A 14,605-nucleotide genomic window follows, 5' to 3' on the forward strand; every position below is an offset into this window, starting at 1 on the left:
TAATTGTGTCAAAGGATTAAAAGGTGGATTTGGCTTAAAGCATGAAAGAATTATTTTTGTTTATTCGGTGGAATTGAATTAGAGAAAGAAGAAATAACTTTTTGCATCCCAGAAGGATGGTTTTAATTTTAACGCATCTCAGAAGGATGGTTATAATTTTTAGATCATTGTTTGTAACAAAAGCAAGGCATCCCTGAAGGATAGCGAAATAACATTATATAGTTCATGAAGAACTCATAATGCTTTATTTATTTTATTTTATTTTATTTTATTGTATATGTAAGATGTATTTTGTCACTAAATTGATTTTTTTTTTTTTTAAAAAAAACAGATAATTTTAAGACTAATGTGACAATCTAGTTTACTATTGTGTTATTTCTAAATATTAGAATTTACAAAAGTATTATTTTAAATATTAATATTTAATATTTCCTTTATGATAATTATCTCATTATAATATTTTTATTTCTTTTATTTTTTATGATAGAACTACTAAGTATGTCAAATCTTACAAAATTGGATTTTGGGGCTCTTGATATTTCGGAAAAGAACTATTTGACATGGGCCCTAGACGCCCAAATTCATTTAAGCGCAGAAGGTCACGGTGACACTATTAAAGGAGGAAATAAATCATCTGATCAACAAAAGGCAAAAGCCATGATATTCCTTCGTCGTCACCTTCACGAGGATCTTAAAAATGAGTATCTTACCGTAACTGACCCACATGTCTTGTGGAAAAATTTGAAAGATAGATATGATCATCAAAAAACAGTTATCCTACCAAAAGCTCGATATGAATGGATGCATTTACGTTTGCAGGATTTTAAAAGTGTAAGTGATTATAATTCTGCAATGTTTAGAATAACTTCTAAGTTATTATTATGTGGAGAAAAAGTAACTGATGAAGATATGCTAGAAAAAACATTTTCCACTTTTCATGCATCCAATGTGCTCCTGCAGCAGCAGTATCGAGAAAAGGGGTTTATTAAATATTCTGACCTAATATCTTGTCTTCTTGTGGCTGAGCAAAATAATGAACTATTGATGAAAAATCACGAGGCCCGTCCCACTGGTACAACTCCATTCCCAGAAGTGAATGTGGCAAGGCACGACCACTATAGGAAAAATCGTGGTCGCGGTCGTGCATACGCACGTGGACGTGGTCGTGGTCGTAATTATGCTCATGGTCTTGGTTTTGATCGTGGTCGCAATGGGAATCATAAAAACACATATTTCCACCCGAAGTGGAAAAATGTTGAAAAGAATGAAAAAGAGGGTCAGAGTAGCAAAACAAATGAAAATATTTGCTATCGTTGTGGAGGAAAAGGTCATTGGAGTCGCACTTGTCGTACTCCAAAACACCTTGTTGATCTTTATCAAAAATCACTGAAAAATAAAAAGGAAAAGATCGAGACTCACTTTGCTAATGAAGATGATGATCCAGATTATGGTAATATGGATGTTACCCATTTAGATATTGGTGACTTCTTTGCTGATCCAGATGGAAAAATTGATCACCTTATTGGAGATGGAAGCGTCAAGAAATAAAATTTGTGGAAATTTTCTTTTTATGTTTTATGGATGTTTTGAATTTTATTTTCTAATAATAATAAAGTGTGTTTTCTACTTGTTTGTTTACATAATTTACTATTTAAATAATTTGTGTTTTTAATGTGCGCTTATAACTTATTGTTAAAAAAAAATATTATTGTTCTTAGAATGAATATGGACGCTAGCTCCAGTAATGAAGATATGTGCCTTGCTGACAGTGCAACAACCCACACAATTCTCAAGCATAAAAGATATTTCTCTAATTTAGTGAATCGAAAAACTGATGTTAGTACTATTTCTGGCACCTCAAAAATAATTGTAGGCTCTGGAAGAGCCCATATGTTGTTACGTGGTGGAACAATATTGCACATTGATAATGCATTATATTCCCCCAAGTCCCATAGAAATTTATTAAGTTTCAAAGATATCCGCCTAAATGGATACCATATTGAAACATGAGACGATGGAGGGATTGAACATCTGTGTATTACAAAACACAATTCAGACACAAAATGTGTAATGGAAAAGCTACCGGCTTTATCCTCTGGCCTGTACTACACTTATATTAGTACAACTGAAGCACATGCAACTGTAAACCAAAAGTTTATAAATAATGATAAATTTCTAATTTGGCATGACCGGTTGGGCCATCCCGGTTATATAATGATGCGAAAAATAATTGAAAATTCATGCGGTCATCAATTAATGAGTAGGGAAATTATTCAATCGAATAAGTTCTCATGTAGCTCTTGCTCACAGGGGAAGTTGATAATTCGGCCATCACCAACAAAAATTGGAAATGCATCTATCAGTTTTTTAGAGCGTATACATGGTGATATTTATGGGCCAATACACCCATCATGTGGACCATTTAGATATTTAATGATTTTAATTGATGCATCAACTAGATGGTCACATGTTTGTTTGTTGTCAACTCGTAACCAGGCGTTTGCGAGATTGCTAGCTCAACTGGGTGTTCAAAGGAGGATGGGAATATATGTTGGATATGAATCTCCGTCTATTATAAAGTACCTTGAACCAACAACAGGAGATTTATTCACTGCTCGTTTTGCTGATTGTCATTTTGATGAATCAAATTTTCCAGCATTAGGGGGAGATAATAAGAAGCTGGAAAAAGATATCAGTTGGAATGAATTATCATTATCTCATCTTGATCCTCGAACAAAACAATGTGAACTAGAAGTTCAAAAGATAATTCACCTGCAAAACTTAGCAAATCAATTGCCAAATGCGTTCACTGATCCAAAAGGTGTGACTAAATCATATATACCAGCTGCAACTGCTCCAATAAAAATTGATATCCCTGTTGGACAACCTAATGAGTCTCAACCACGCCTGAAGCGTGGTAGACCAATCAGTTCCAAAGATAAAAATCCTCGAACAAGAAAGGGAGCTAAGAATAAAGATGGCCCAAGTGAGGATATAGGAAATCTAAAAGAATCGTCAGACATAATAGACATTTCATCTCTAGAAGAGATTGATCAGGTACCTGAAACTCATGAAAATAAAGAGATCTCGATAAATTATGTCCAAAATGAAATACAATGGAACCGAAACGAAGTCGACATTGATGATGTTTTTGCATATAATATAGCGCTGAATGAGATAAATGGCAAAGAGGATGAGGAACCAACGTCTATCAAAATTTGTAGACAAAGTGAGGACTGGCCAAAATGGAAGGATGCAATTGAAGCAGAATTAAACTCACTCTACAAAAGACAAGTTTTTGGACCTGTAGTCCGAACACCTGAAGGTGTGAAGCCAGTTGGATACAGATGGGTTTTCGTACGAAAACGAAATGAAAAAGGTGAAATTGTGAGATACAAAGCACGACTTGTCGCTCAAGGATTTTCCCAAAGACCCGGAATTGATTTTGATGAAACATATTCACCCGTAATGGATGCAAGCACTTTTCGATATCTAATAAGCCTAGTAGCACATGAAGGGCTTAATTTGCACATGATAGATGTTGTGACAGCTTATCTGTATGGTTCACTTGATAGTGAAATTTACATGAAACTCCCTGAAGGGTTCAATGTACCAGATGCACACAACTCCGAATCTCGAGAACGCTACTCCATAAGATTGAAAAAGTCTCTTTATGGGCTGAAACAGTCTGGACAAATGTGGTATAATCGCCTCAGTGAGTATTTGCTTAGAGAAGGATATACAAATAACTCCACTTGTCCTTGTATTTTTATAAAAAGATCAGGAAAGGAATTCGCAATAATAGCTGTCTATGTGGATGACATAAATATTATTAGAACTCCTAAAGAGCTCCCAAAAGCTATGAGTTGTTTAAAGAAAGAGTTTGAGATGAAGGACCTAGGAAAGACAAAATTATGTCTAGGTTTGCAAATTGAACATTTGGACAAAGGAATATTTGTACATCAAGAAGGCTATATAGAAAAAGTGTTAAAACGCTTCTATATGGACAAAAGTCATCCGTTGTCTACTCCAATGGTTGTTAGATCATTAGATGTGGAGAAAGATCCTTTCAGACCTCGAGAAAAGGATGAAGAATTGCTTGGTCCTGAAGTACCATATCTCAGTGCAATTGGAGCACTAATGTACCTTGCTAATTATACACGTCCTGATATATCATTTGCTGTAAATCTATTAGCAAGATACAGTTCTTCACCTACACGAAGACATTGGAACGGAGTCAAACATATACTTCGTTACCTTAGAGGTACAATAGACATGAGTTTGTTTTATAAAAAAGTATCCCAATTCGAATTAACAGGTGATGCAGATGCAGGTTACTTGTCAGATCCTCATAATGGTAGATCACAAACTGGTTATTTATTTACATGTGGAGGTACAGCTATTTCATGGAGATCGGTGAAACAAACCATAGCAGCAACATCATCTAATCATGCAGAACTTTTAGCATTACATGAGGCAAGTCGAGAATGCGTTTGGTTGAGATCCTTAATTCAGCACGTCCAGAATACTTGTGGTTTATCTTTTGAAAAATTAAATACAACGATCATATATGAAGATAATACCGCATGCATCGCTCAATTGAAAGATGGTTACATTAAAGGAGACCGGACAAAACACATTTCCCCAAAGTTCTTCTTTACTCATGATCTCCAAAAGAATGGTGATATAAGCATCCAACAAATCTGTTCATGTGATAACCTTGCAGACCTTTTCACAAAGTCACTCCCAGGCAGAATTTTTAATCAACTAGTACACAAGATTGGTCTTCATCGAAGAAATGACTGTTCAACTGAGGGGGAGAAATGAAAGGATATTGTACTCTTTTTCCTTCACTAGATTTTTTCCCACTGGGTTTTTTCTAGTAAGGTTTTAACGAGGCATATCCTCAATGGACATCCAAGGGGGAGTGTTATAAACATTTATACTAGTGGATGTCCATCCCTCTTCTTATTCTTCATCTTCCTATTCCACTTTAATGTACTTAATTTTCTACATCCCTTGGGTCCTATAAATAAGACTCAAGTTACAATGTAAAGTTCACCCTTGAAAAAGAATACAATACAATATTGCTTGTTCTCTTCTCTTCCTATCTTTTGATCCCTATATAGTTTTAGTTGGTTTTATAATAGAATGACAATTTTATACCTTATAAATGAGTTTTGTAAGCATGGATTAAACCAAACTCAAACTCTATTATGATATCTAGATATGGTATAGGACTATAGTTTTTGGGACATATAATTACCACTACTATTAAAACAAATATCATATTCCAGATGCTAAACTTTAATACTATTAATTAAGTAGATATATCACTTGAAATAATTAGGTTCATTTATTACGTTTATTAAAATAAATTGTTAATGAAAATTACAAAAATATCTAAGATGCAAAAGTACAAAATTAAACACATCTATACAAAAGGGTATTCTAACAATACCTATTTATCAAATGAACACAACTTTACTCTATCCATTCTTATAATGTAGTGTATGCATATATTATAGAGCATCATACTGCATATTTAGAACTCAAAAATGATCTTCCCAGTTGCATGACCATCAATACTCTTAGCCCAACCATCTTCAGCTTTTTTTATAGGAAATTTGGAGTCAATCACTGTTCTAAGTTTTCCTTCCTTAACTAAATCAACAAGATATTCAAGATCCTTACCCTTTGGAATCAAAAGCAATGGCACAAGTTGTTTTCTGGAGAAGGTGAGTTTCTTAAGAGCAAATGTCATCATAGAACTAAAGGTAGGAGTTATGTCTACAACCTTACCATTCATGCTCAAATTAGGCTCAAAAGTTGACCATGGAACTTCCACTGCACAATGAATCACTGCATCATATTTCTTACCAGAAGGGCTCTTTAATGCAGCACCTTCTGGTGTCTTATAATCAATTACCTCATCAGCTCCTAAGCTTTTGACGAAATCGATGTTTCGAGCGCCACAGGTGGCCGTCACATGAGTGTTGCCCAGTTTTGCTAACTGAACTGCATAGTGGCCTACACCACCTGATGCAGCAGTGATCAAAATGTTTTTCCGTTCACCGCTTCCGTCGAGTTTGATTCCTATTGATTGGGAAATTGCTTGGAGAGCTGTAAGACCGGCAACAGGTAAGCCGGCGCATTCGGATGCTGAGATTTCTGGTGGTCTTGAGGCAGTGACAGTCTCCTTAACAACAGCAAATTCAGCTAGTCCTCCACCACTCTACCATAATATAATTTCATGTCTCATAAACAAGACAAAGAATAGACCATAGACAAAAAATATACAATAGATAGTGGTCCGTTAGAATCGACTAATTTGAGTTTATTTCCTGACATAAACATTTGTAAGACTGTTTGAAAGAAGTTATAGGAACAACTTATCACATATCTATAAGTTGTTTTAAGCTTGTTTCCATAAGCTCTTCAATACAACTTGTAGCTTATATTAAAACACTTTGATTTTATTTGAACAATACAAAACCGGCTTGTAGAAAACCGGCTGCAGGGTTAGGATTACTCCTACTATAAACACATGTTCAAATCATATACTGTCCCGTATAAGACGCATAACAAACATAACAAACATGAAAACAAAGTTGTACTTATAATTTTCTCAAAGAAATTATTCATCTATGAAGTGGAATGAATAATATGCTAACAACTTACAAAGGGGCTGACAAAGCCTACAACTTTATCACCAGCTTTAACCTTTTGAACACCTTTACCAACCTCTGTGACTTCTCCTGCTATATCAGTACCTAGTACAGAATGCAGCATCTTTGCTCTTCAAAGATTTGGAATAAACAAGATAAAGCTAAACTTTGCTCTATAAACAATTTTGTAATCAAAAACATGTTTCAGCATTCAGTAAAGATCAAGATCTAAAAGAATTGGAAAGGGAGTTACAAGGTATATATGGGAACTTTGGAGGCAAAATAGGCCACAGCATGCGTTTCTGTACTTTCCAGTCAAATGGATTTATGCTAGCTGCTTCCAATTTTATCAAAACTTCATCTTTACTAGGACTCGGTATCGGAACTTCAACATGCTGCAATAACTCAAATCAAACTCACATGGTGATAAATTAAAAGAGAAATGAAGAAATAAGAGAATAAGATGAAGTTGAAGAACCTTTAAGGCTGAGGATCCTCCTCCATAGGCATTGTACTGAATAGCATGCATGAGTCTCTTTTCCATCTCCAGAGAGAGAGAGAGAGAGTTGAGAATGTGTGTGGGCTACAACAAGTAGAAGTTTAGAAGAAACATAAATGGAAAAGTTGAAACGTAGTTAGCAAATGTGTGGACAAAAACAAGACAAGTAGTGGCATTAGATATTCATTTTAATTTCATACCAAAATTCAACAAATACAACCTCTAGTAAAACTTTTTTTTTTAAAGTTCATTGAACAATTATATATCAAAATCATTCATGTTTAATTAAATTTTTTATTTAATATATATTATATTATGTTTTTTTTAAATAAAAAATATTTAACCTTTTTCATAAATCTATTTAACTAAAAGATGGTCAGGTCAGAATTATGAAAAAGTCTTTTAAATTTACCAAACCGACTTATGTAAATAAATATGCATAAATTTATTATTATTATTACTATTTTTTAAATATTATAAAAAAATAAATAAAAAAACAAAATTATTTTACAAAAGTAGTTTATTATTTTTAAAAGAAAGATACTCTTTCCGCCCCATATTATAAGAAAAAATTACCTTTTTAAATTTATTAAATAATTAATGTATCTGGACTATATAGTTCAGATACATTAATTATTCAATGAATTTAAAAAGGTAATTTTTTTTATAACATGGGACGGAGAGAGTATATTTTTAAAATAAAAACAAATTTGTTTTACTAAAATTGAATCAACAAAATAGTTTATTATTTTTAAAAGATAAAATAAATCGGTTATATAATTACTTTCATATATAAAAATATTTTAATCAACAATATAATTATTTTTATATATACATATTGTTGTTTTGTAATTATTTAAAAAAAAAATTTAAATCAATAGTAGACTTGTTCCTGTTATTATTCTATATTTAAATCAATAGTTTAATTTCGGTACCATATGCACGTATCTTAAAAAAATATTGTTTTTTAAATTAAAAATAATTTTAAAATAAAAATATTAACAACATAAATAATTAAAAAAACACATTTTTCCCGTGTTTGAATTCAAACATTATTTTAAATATATTTAATTCTACTTTCTTTATTGTACAAAAATTATAATAACCCGTAGGTTATCACGAATTCTGGTTTAGATACTCGTGCGTTCGTACGAATACGGGCATTTGTTTTTAAAATATAATAAGAATGTACAAAAAATACAATAACTCGTGGGTTCGCACGTTATTTGGTCTATATAAATATTATTTTTATTTTCGCATCATTTACAAAATAATTAAATCAATAATAAACTTATTCCCGTTATTATTTGATTTTTTTATCAATAACTTCATTTTCCCCGTTGCATAAAGTTTTCATATTAGTAGAAAATAAAATTTTAAATAAATAAATTTTCATGTTTGAATCAATAATTATATATTAGTATTATTTTTTAGATAATAAAATAATTAAGAATATTTTATATTATCATACAATTTTGATACTATTTAATTCATACATTACTTATGTATTTATTCTAGATGACAATACCATACTTTATAATCTTATCAATTTTTATATTATAATGCATTATCTCTCATAATCTTTAATTTTTAATGCATTTCAGCCGTCTTATTCTATTACTCCAGTATTTATATTTAAATTAATCTAATTCATTTATGTTGTAGGATATTTTTTACCAATAAAAAAAGATTTTATGATTATTGATTTAATTATATAAATTTCATTTAATAATTATATATATATATATATATATATATATATATATATATATATATATATATATATATATATATATATATATATATATTAACATAAATATGTTCGCACGGATTTTGGTCTGGTTATCTGTTCGGGTACATGTGTGTAACGCACATTATTTGTTTTAAAAATGTAGTAAGAAAGAAAAACAAAAAGCAAAATTATTTAACCAACAAAATTTTTTATTTAAAAAAATATATTTTTATTTATTTTTGGAACAATAATCTATTTCTATATAACTTACATAAATTCATATTTTATCATTAATTTAAATTTTAATAATATGAATTATATTAAATTTCTAATAAGAATATTCATATTAATGTATTATATCTTCTAAACTCATGACAATTTTTAATAATTGCAGTTAATGTATTAGATCAAAAGTTAACTTTTAAATCTAGTATTAAATTCATCCTCTCACCTTTCATTTGAAGCTGAAAATTAAAAAATAATTGTTCATCTTCACTATTCTCTCCTAAGGTTCGTAATAATTTTTCAACTAATTTTATTTATTACAATAATTTAATTACTCACCAATTATAAAAAAGACAAAATTATAAAACAACAAAGTTTATAAATGTATTTTTTGTTTTAACTTTTTGAAACTTTTTAGGTATATATTTTTTTAAAAAAATTGTTAAAGGCTAAATACTTTTATTATTAGCAAAATTGAATATTTATTTTATATTAAACTTTAATTTCCTAATTTATATCCATCGTTTTTTAAAACTATTTACTCTAAATATTTTCATCTTTTATAAATATATATTAATTAATATTATAATAATTTATTTACAGAACTTATACAATTTAGACTAATTTATTTTATTAATTGTAAAATATTCGTTAATGTTGTAAAAGGGTTATAGAAAGAACTTACATTTAGATTTTATCATTAATTTAAATTTAATATTATGAATTATTTTAATGTGTAATAAAAATATTCATAATTATAACTAATACATTATATCTTTTAAATCATTTTAACAAATATCAAATTATCAATAGGTTGATTCATATATAAGTTTTAATGAAATCCAAATATAGAAATCAAAAATTATAAATTTAAGATCTTATTTTTTAGATAATAATAAAATATTGATTAAAACAGTAAAAATAAGGAAGTGTGACGAAGAAGTTGTAATTTATGAATTGACATATATAAGGTTTAATCAAATCCAAATATAGAAAAACAAATATTATAAATTTAAGATATAATTTTTTGGATAATAATAAAGTATTCATTAAAACAGTAGAAATGAGAAAGTGTGACGAAGAAGTTGCAATTTATGAATGGACAGGTATTAGACTTTCATAGCTATAACTCAGGCGCCGTCTAAGGTGAGCAACGTGGATAGGTCTCTCACCGTGAGAGACCATTTTTTCCTTTTTTTTTTTTTCAAATGAACAAGAGCCGTTAGATTAGCTGTCCCTAATGGTCACTCACTTCACTAACACACACCATATCACCACCATCCCTTACACCTTTTGCAAACGTACAACACACCTTTCTTCACCGTCCTTCTTCCACTGTGTCCTTCTTCCATTGTCCTTCTTCATTTCTTTTTCTGCAGCCATTACTCTTCTGCGTTTTATTTTTCTGAAACCATTTTCTTCTTCATTTTCTTTTGTGCTCCCTTCTGATTTCTTCTTTTTGCGCTCCCTTCTGGTTTCTTCTTTTGCGCTCCCTTCTGATTTCTTCTTCATTTCTTCCATTTTCGATCCTCTTCCATTAACGATTTGTGTCTGAAGCAAGTTTTTGTGCTTAGTAAAAGTAACAGATATTGAGTTAAAGATGGATGGTGGTGACGTTATTGGCCATGGAGTAATGCAAGTTAACTCTGTAAGTCAATTTTCAAACAATCTTATCTTGTGGTTGTAACCCTAATTGATGGTTGATTTACTATTTAGTTATTTATATTTTTTTAGGAAGCACACGATGGGATTTTTCATGAGAATGGTCGTGTTAACGATGACGGTGAACTGGATTTTGTTAGTGATGGATGCTTGGATAATGTTGAATATGACAACAGAGTTGTTGATGAAGATTCTGAGTTTGAAGAAGTTGAATACTATGATGAAGATGCGGAAGAAGATAATGAATTTTACGGATGTGAATACGATGATGAAGATGGAGATGATGATGGCGAATTAGATGGTGATGATTATGATGACGAGATAGGTTCCGGTTATGTTAGTGGACACAAATATTGGAATACAGATTCAAACGGCGGTGGAATTTCTGGGGAAGGATCGGAATGGGGTTCGGACAGATTGAATGAATCGATATCTTCAGATCAACTTCCAGACGAATCATTTGTTGTTGACGAGTTTGACGACATTGCAAATATGGACATGTTTAACTTGCAATGTGATGATGTTTCGAAGCTGCAATTTGGAAGTCTGGAAATAGCTTACACATGGTACTGTTGGTTTGCAAAGATGAACGGTTTTGCAGTCCGTAAAGGTCAAGTTATTAAAAAAAAGAGTGGAGATGTTACTCAACAAACATTTCTTTGTAACCTTGCAGGATTTAGGCAAAACAAAGTAGATAATCGCAAACGTGGTCCGAGGCACGAAACCCGGTGTGGATGTGAAGCAAAATTTCGGGTTCATATTGATATAATTTCACACCGTTGGTATGTCACAGTTTTTACCTTTGAGCACAATCATGCAATGTTAAAGGAGAAGCACTGCAGGCTGTTGGAAGGTAATAGGAAGCTTAGTAAGTCAGATAAGATGCAAATTAAGAATTTTGGGAATGCCGGAATCAAAGTAACTCAAATGATTGGTTCATTCGCTAATGCTGCCGGGGGGTATGATAAGGTAGGATTTTTGAAGAAGGATGTACATAATCAAATTGCAAGACAAAGGAAAGAGATGTCTTCTGATGCTAAAGGTGCTGTCAGGTATCTTATTGATCTTCGTGTAATAGATCCATTGATGCTTGTTGCACACACGGTGGGTGCGGATGGAACGTTGCAAAACCTATTTTGGAGCGACGGTGAGAGTCAAAAGAATTATGAACTGTTTGGTGATGTGCTTGCTTTTGATGCTACCTACAAGAAAAATAAGTACATGTGCCCATTTGTTGTTTTTTCTGGTGTTAATCACCACAACCAGACGATTATATTTGCTACTGCCATAGTTTCAAATGAGGTTGAAGGGACATATGTATGGTTGCTGGAGCAGTTTTTGGTTGCAATGAAAGGTAAGACACCTTTATCTGTAATAACGGACGGTGATGTTGCTATGAGAAATGCAATCAGGAAAGTCTTTCCCAACAGTTACCACAGGTTATGTGCATGGCATCTCCTACGAAATGCAATTTCCAACATTAGCAATCCCAATTTCATCCCTGTTTTCAAAAAATTAATGCTTGGTGATCATGATGTTTGGAAATTTGAGAGTCTGTGGAATGAAATGTTAGATAGGTTTGGGTTAGAAGATAATAATTGGATCAATGAATTGTACCAGAAAAGGAAGATGTGGGCAACAGCTCATATTAGGGGAAATTTCTTTGCAGGAATAAGAACGACATCGCGGTGCGAAGCATTTCATAGTCATATGGGACAGTTTGTACACTCGAAGATGAATATGACTGATTTTGTTAAGCAGTTCCATAGGTGTGTGGCATATTTTCGATGTAGAGAGGTTCAAGCTGATTTTGAATCCCAATATGGACAGGCAGTGTTGCATACCAATCTTAGGGCGCTTGAGAGGTCAGCATCAAAGCACTGGACAAAAGAGATATTTGAAATGGTACGATCTGTTATGAAAAAGGTAACCTTAACATCTGTATTAGATATTCAAGATATGGCATCAGTTACCATTTATGCGGTGACAAAATACAGAGACGAAGGGCATGGATGGCGTGTTTCCCACTGTCCATCGAATAACGATTTCAGATGCTCGTGTCTTAGAATGGAATCCATTGGGATTCCTTGTGAGCACATTGTTGCTGTGATGGTTTATCTTAATATTGTAGAATTTCCTGAGAATCTTGTGCTGAATCGTTGGTCATTATATGCGAAGGAGTCTATTAGTGGAAGTTATGAAGATGGTTCCCACTACTGGGATTCACATTTGGTTGCTAGACACGCTACTTTGGTGAATCTTAGTAAGGAGGTCGCTGACTTGTCATATATGGATGTTGATGATTACAAAAAATATTTAGAATATCTGACTAATGAACTTTGTAGGCTTAAATCGAAGTACAACAATGAAGATGTTCCAGATAACATACATGTTGAAGAGGAGTTGGTGAATATACTTAACCCTTCATGTTCAAGAAGCAAGGGTTGTGGACCAGGTACTGTTGGTACATCAGAGAGACCCAGGCGGACACAGACGTGTGGGATATGCGGTGCAGCTGGTCACAACAGAAGATGCTGCCCTACTCTTGGAGCAGATGGAGAGCCTCCTGCAGATAGTTCTTTACAATCAGCATCTGTAAGGTTAAGTAATGACTATGGATTTTCAGTTTGAAATTCAGTGAAGTGATGAAGCAATGCCAAAATGATGTTATGCTGCTTGTTTGGCAAGGAAGGTGTCTGTTTCTGTTAAGAATGGGTTAAGAATGGGAATGTGGTGAAGTAAGAGGTGGTATTCGTAGTTTATTGTATTGGATAATATAATTGGCAGTTATACTGATTTTGTAATTTTGGGTGCTGTGTTGCAAATGTGGGATTTGTTTTGTAATAGGCATTTGGTATGCTTATTGTAACAGACATTGTGTCTTGTTAGTTTTAATATATCCAAGGCTGGAAGTTGATGTAACTGAAGAAGTGAATTGCTGTAATTTTATCCTAAAGCACATTGAAATTCATCTATTGTTGTGTTGTAATTTCCCTAATTCAACATAATATATTTCATAAATTAATCAACAATGTTCTAAATATTACTTAGATAGAGTAAATTCATACTGTATTATTTGTGATAAAAATACAATGCACAATTTTGATTATGAAACCAGCCAAATTAAATTAAAATAGAACAGCACCAAAATTTCTAAAGCAGTACAAATAAATAGGATTGCTTACCTGTACTATTTCAAAACTTTGGTACCTTTGGTGCAATATGAAAATGCAAAAATAAATAGCATAATTTTTCAATTCAATGAAACATAACAATTAAAGGTGCATCAACATAATTTAAATATTCTTCATGTTACATTTCTATTTTCCAATATCAGGTGCATCAACATAGTTTCAGTGGCAGCTACTATTATATCATCATTTTCCTCTAATCAAATGCTTTGGTGCAAGCACAGAAGCCTTAGGTGCAACCATTCAAACCGCTCCTTCAACAGCATTCGCTGCAGCCTACAGTTCAATCCATTGCCAATTACTTCACATAATGCGTTGTTGTTATTTGCCATCATCAATATATCCACACCCAAGGACACAACAACTAGCACATAACAATGTAAGCAACAGAAAGCAGCAAAGGGCGGTCCAAATTACACAAAACTGCATAAAGCAGCAAGCAAATTATCCTAAAAATATATTACAGACAATCATAGTAGTAGTTTCAATCAACAAAACATGGTCCACGCAGCCATCCAAATATCCAAACAAATGGCCACCGCACATTCTCATTGTCTAAGTCGCGGTTGTCATAACTTTCCAGTATTCCTTCGACTTCCAAATGAGCTCGTTGTTGCAGTCGTTATGG

The 14,605-nt window shown here is 32.3% G+C and overlaps 3 protein-coding genes across 3 annotated transcripts; 2 read left to right on the forward strand and 1 right to left on the reverse strand.

Moving 5' to 3' along the window:
- Positions 1-498: 498 nt before the first annotated feature.
- Positions 499-1,548, forward strand: LOC131613844 (uncharacterized). Its single transcript, XM_058885481.1, has one exon. The coding sequence runs from the start codon at positions 499-501 to the stop codon at positions 1,546-1,548; it is 1,050 nt and encodes a 349-aa protein (XP_058741464.1).
- A 3,789-nt stretch (positions 1,549-5,337) lies between these two features.
- Positions 5,338-7,305, reverse strand: LOC131609212 (chloroplast envelope quinone oxidoreductase homolog). The gene is made up of 4 exons (XM_058880867.1): positions 7,147-7,305; positions 6,922-7,063; positions 6,682-6,773; positions 5,338-6,235 (listed from the first exon to the last, which is right to left on the reverse strand). The coding sequence occupies exons 1-4, from the start codon at positions 7,210-7,212 to the stop codon at positions 5,546-5,548; spliced, it is 990 nt and encodes a 329-aa protein (XP_058736850.1). The 5' UTR covers positions 7,213-7,305; the 3' UTR covers positions 5,338-5,545.
- Positions 7,306-10,724: 3,419 nt separating this feature from the next.
- On the forward strand, positions 10,725-13,417 carry LOC131613845 (protein FAR1-RELATED SEQUENCE 5-like). Its single transcript, XM_058885482.1, has 2 exons — positions 10,725-10,772; positions 10,859-13,417. The coding sequence occupies exons 1-2, from the start codon at positions 10,725-10,727 to the stop codon at positions 13,415-13,417; spliced, it is 2,607 nt and encodes an 868-aa protein (XP_058741465.1).
- The last annotated feature ends 1,188 nt before the right edge of the window (positions 13,418-14,605 follow it).

Source organism: Vicia villosa, linkage group LG6 (genome assembly GCF_029867415.1).
Source record: "Vicia villosa cultivar HV-30 ecotype Madison, WI linkage group LG6, Vvil1.0, whole genome shotgun sequence".
NCBI lineage: Eukaryota > Viridiplantae > Streptophyta > Magnoliopsida > Fabales > Fabaceae > Vicia > Vicia villosa.